This window comes from Nannospalax galili, unplaced genomic scaffold (assembly GCF_000622305.1).
Source record: "Nannospalax galili isolate Female #2095 unplaced genomic scaffold, S.galili_v1.0 C49950253, whole genome shotgun sequence".
NCBI classification, from domain to species: domain Eukaryota; kingdom Metazoa; phylum Chordata; class Mammalia; order Rodentia; family Spalacidae; genus Nannospalax; species Nannospalax galili.
In genome coordinates, this window is record NW_008481613.1 from 1 (window position 1) to 3,880 (window position 3,880).

Genomic DNA, 3,880 nt, shown 5'->3' on the forward strand with positions numbered 1-3,880 from the left:
ACACACACACACACACACACACACACACACCGTAGAGAACTGAGAACATAGCCAGGCCTAGTGGTACAAGCCGATCATTCTAGCCACTTAGAAGGTTGAAGCAGGAAGTTGGCAAGTTCAAGCCCTGCCTAGGCTATAGAGGGAGTTCAAGTCTAGCCTGGGCAACTTAATGAGACCCTATCTCAAAATAAAAAGTAAAAAGAGGGCTAGAGATGTGGCTTGGTGGTAGGTCGAGCATTTGCCAAGCATGCCTGAGACCTTAGGTTCAATCCCCAGTCTGTGGGGCGAAGGTAGAAGAGAAGGCCGAGAACATGGATCTGAGGGCCGGCTTTGCCTCCACAGGAGGCACTGGCATGATTAGGGAGGCCATCCTGAGTGTCACCTGTTTGCCTGTCCCATGAGTCTTCCGTATGATTGCTCTGAACTGGACTAGAAGCCCATTTCACAGAGGGGGAAACTGAGGCACAAAGCAGTGAAATCACTTGGCCTGGGTCACACGGTGAGGCAAGGAGGAGCTGGGGTCCAGCCTGTTCCCTATAGTCCTGTTCCTCACACCCAGGAGAAGCTGGCCTAGGCAGAGGCAGGTGGTCAGCCCAGCAGGCCGAAGGCTGGCACTCCAGCTGGGCCCCTGCCCATTGTGTGATTCTGCCTGGCCCCAACTCCCCCACAGATATGCAGGTAACACGTTACAAAGGCATAATCTCCCTCTATCTGATAATTTAGGGCCGCCAGCAAGTCGCCAGCGGGAGACGGAAAAGTCAGCCTTTCTCTGCGAGGAGTCGTCTTTTTGCGGATTAAGAGAGCTTGTCTTTAGATAAATGGCTTCATATCCATGGTAGCACACAGAGCTCAGGGTGCCATAAATCTTCCTTAGCGGCCCAATCGAATTACGATTATTTAGAGAAGAGGCTGCGGCACACGGGCGCCCCACCTGGGCAAAGCCCAACACTGTGAGTCCTGTCTGTGGTTCCATCTTCCTGACCAAGTCTGACAGGTGGGGCCTGCAACTTAGGCCCCATTTCTCCCAACCCCCTTGCACAGAGAAATATTCAGGGTAGCAACCCAGATCAAACAGCCAGAGGTGGCCAAGGGGACGCTCAGGCTTGCCACCTCCCATGGTGCCATTTCTAGCATGTTACCTTCTCACAGGGACACCCCAGCCTGCCCCCTTGGCTCTCCCCTTTCTCACTGCCAGGGAAGCCTCCTATGAGCACCAAGCTCTGTAGCCTCAGGGAGGCCATGTCTCAGGGGACACACTAGAGACATGTATGACAAGCAGGAGACTCATTTGATCATGAGGAGTACTGAGATGTTAAGACACAGTGAGTGGCAAGTGCTAGGGATGGGCCTCAGCTTTTCTGTCTAGGAAAGGTCTTTCCAGGCAGTGGGAACAGCAGGTACAAGGGCTTCAATGCTAGAAAATCTGGTTGATTCAAGGAAGGATGCTGGAAAGGAAGTGGGCAGCAGCCATTGAACAAACAAGCTTCCAGATACCCTTGACTCTGGATGCATTGCTCCCGCTCCTGCTGACTCTAAATGTGAACAATCTTGCACCCAGGATGGGACGGGGGGAGGTCTTTACCACTTGGCTAGGTGCACATTCAAGCCGAATGGTCTGGGTTTGAATTGCAGCCCTGCCTCTCTGACAGCTGTGTGATTCTGGATTCAGCCTCTCTGTTTTCAGCACAGGGTTGGTCTGACAGTACCGTAAGCTATGACAGAGACCTACACAGATACCAACCATCATTATCAGCATCAATGGAAGCTGAGGCTTGGATCAGTGCCAGCTGCTGCTGAGGTCACACAGCCCATGTGGTACATGTGGCTCTGACTCTGAGTCCCAGACTCTGTCCTCCATGCTCGCCCTGTAGAGCTGGCGGAGAAGGGGGGAGGGGTCTGCCACTGCTGACATCTGCCTGCTTTGCCCCTGGTCCAAGGAGACAGAGAGGCCCTGTCCTCCGGGTCCCAGACATTTGTGAGTTGGCTGGGTCTCTCCTACTGCCCTACAAAGCATCCCATGTTCCTGTCCCTTCATGCTGAACCAGCCAACAGCTGGGAGGCAGCGTCAGGCTCCTCTCACGCTCAGTTCCCAGTGGCAAGTTCAAGGGGCAGTTGAGGGCACAGGGCAGTCACACGGCTTCCTGTCTGGCTGGTCTCAGCTCTCCCAGACTGCTTTCTTGTCTGTAGGCCTCAGTTTCTCTATTAGAAAAGTGAGGAGCTTGGCTACATGGATTTAGGAAGGATGAGGCTTTGAAATCAAATCCTGCTTAATAACTGCTTAATCCTGTGTGAACAGGCCACTTATGTCTGGGTCTCCATTTCTCTGTAAAGTGGGTTCAATGTCAGTGGTTCTGCCTTATACAGATGTGAGGATGCAATCAGGTGTGAGGCACTCATGGGATCTGCACTGAGGTGGACTTCCCTCCTGGTAACAACCACTTCCTCCTCATCCTCACCCTGCCTAACTGGATAAGGGAGCCTGCTACAGTTTCTGCCTCTCTTTGGAGAAAGACCCGGGCATGTCCCAGGGCAGCCACAACTGCCCCCATGCCTGCCAGCTTCCTCTCCTTGCTGGCCACTGTGGGAATGCATCTCACAGAACCCAGTGCTGTGTCCAGGTTGTCCGTCCCCTGTCCCACCCCAGCGTGAGAACATGGGTCTGTGCAGGTGGCTACGGGGCTCACCTTCTTGCTGAACTGGTGCAGGTGCAGCAGCGTCTCCAGGTCAGTGCGCTGCCGCTCAGCTGCCATGTAGAAGTGGGTCAGCCTGGCCTGGAAGGCTCGCTGGGTGGAGGTGAAGGCTGCCAGCTCAGGGAGTCCTGCCCCTCCAGCCTCGCCTGCCCCTCCAGCTGCAACTTCCAGCTGGGCTGCCTGCTTGGACAGCTCCAGGCCTCTGCGGTACTGGGCCTGTGAGGCAGAGGAGGCAGCACGCTCAGCTCCTGCCTGGGGCATCTCCACAACAGTCAGGTCTCCCACTGACCTATGAGGTTTCCTGAGCCTCAGTTTCCCCATCTATAAAGCGCAACCCATGGTCAAGACTTAGCACATAGGGGTTGTTGATATATTCAACAGTTCAAGCCTTTGCCTTGGCAGTTCACAACCTTCTGGAAAGTCCTATGACCCTAAAGTCAGGGTCAGAGGCATCTCTCTTGCTGCTGTCCCTGTTTGTCCCCACCCCCATTCTCTGCTGCCTAGGAGTTCCCTGAGGGCTGTGACAGGCCAGCACGTACTGTGTCTACCACACATTTGACATTGCCGCCCTTCTCACCAAGCTCACCCAGCAGGCCTGGGCTGGGGCCCTGGAACATGCATTAAGAAACCCTCAGGGGTTCTGAGTTCTTTGCACCTGGTCTGGGAGGGCTTCCTGGAGGAGGCAGCATCTAAGGCAATCCCTCTGTGATTCAAGCTGTTTCCTTGCTACCCTTGGAAGCTCCCTTGCATTTTCCCACCCCGCCTCCTGGAACACACCGAAGCCCGCAGGAAGAAGTCCTCGAACTCTGAGTGGGCTCGCTCTACTGTCTCTGTGCGCACATCCACGGGGGCGAGTGCCTGCAGACACTGGCTTCCTTCCCGTTCCATCCAGTCACTGACCTGCACAGAGGATACAGGCTTGGGTGTGATATGCTGCTAAGGCCGTGCCCTGGGCCAACTTACCAGTATACTCTGTGTGCCTGTGTGCGTGTGCGTGTGTCTGTGTGTCTCTGTGCCTGTGTGTGTATGTGTCTGTGTGCACATGTGTGTATGCAAATACACTTGTGTGGGAGAGGCCAGAGTCCACTTCAGGTGTTGTTCCTCAGGAGCTGTTCACCTTGGTTTTTGTTGTTGTTTTGTTTGAGACAGGGTCTCCCTGTAGCCTCAGCTGACCTGGAACTCCCTATGTA

The 3,880-nt window shown here is 54.6% G+C and overlaps 1 protein-coding gene across 1 annotated transcript; it reads right to left on the reverse strand.

Annotated features, from left to right (window-relative positions):
* Positions 1-2,684: 2,684 nt before the first annotated feature.
* Positions 2,685-3,590, reverse strand: LOC103728611 (uncharacterized protein KIAA1755-like; the record flags this gene model as incomplete). The annotated part of the gene is made up of 2 exons (XM_008826589.1): positions 2,685-2,906; positions 3,468-3,590. Coding segments are annotated over 2 exons (345 nt in total), but the record flags the coding sequence as incomplete, so codon positions are not given.
* Between the last annotated feature and the right edge of the window lie 290 nt (positions 3,591-3,880).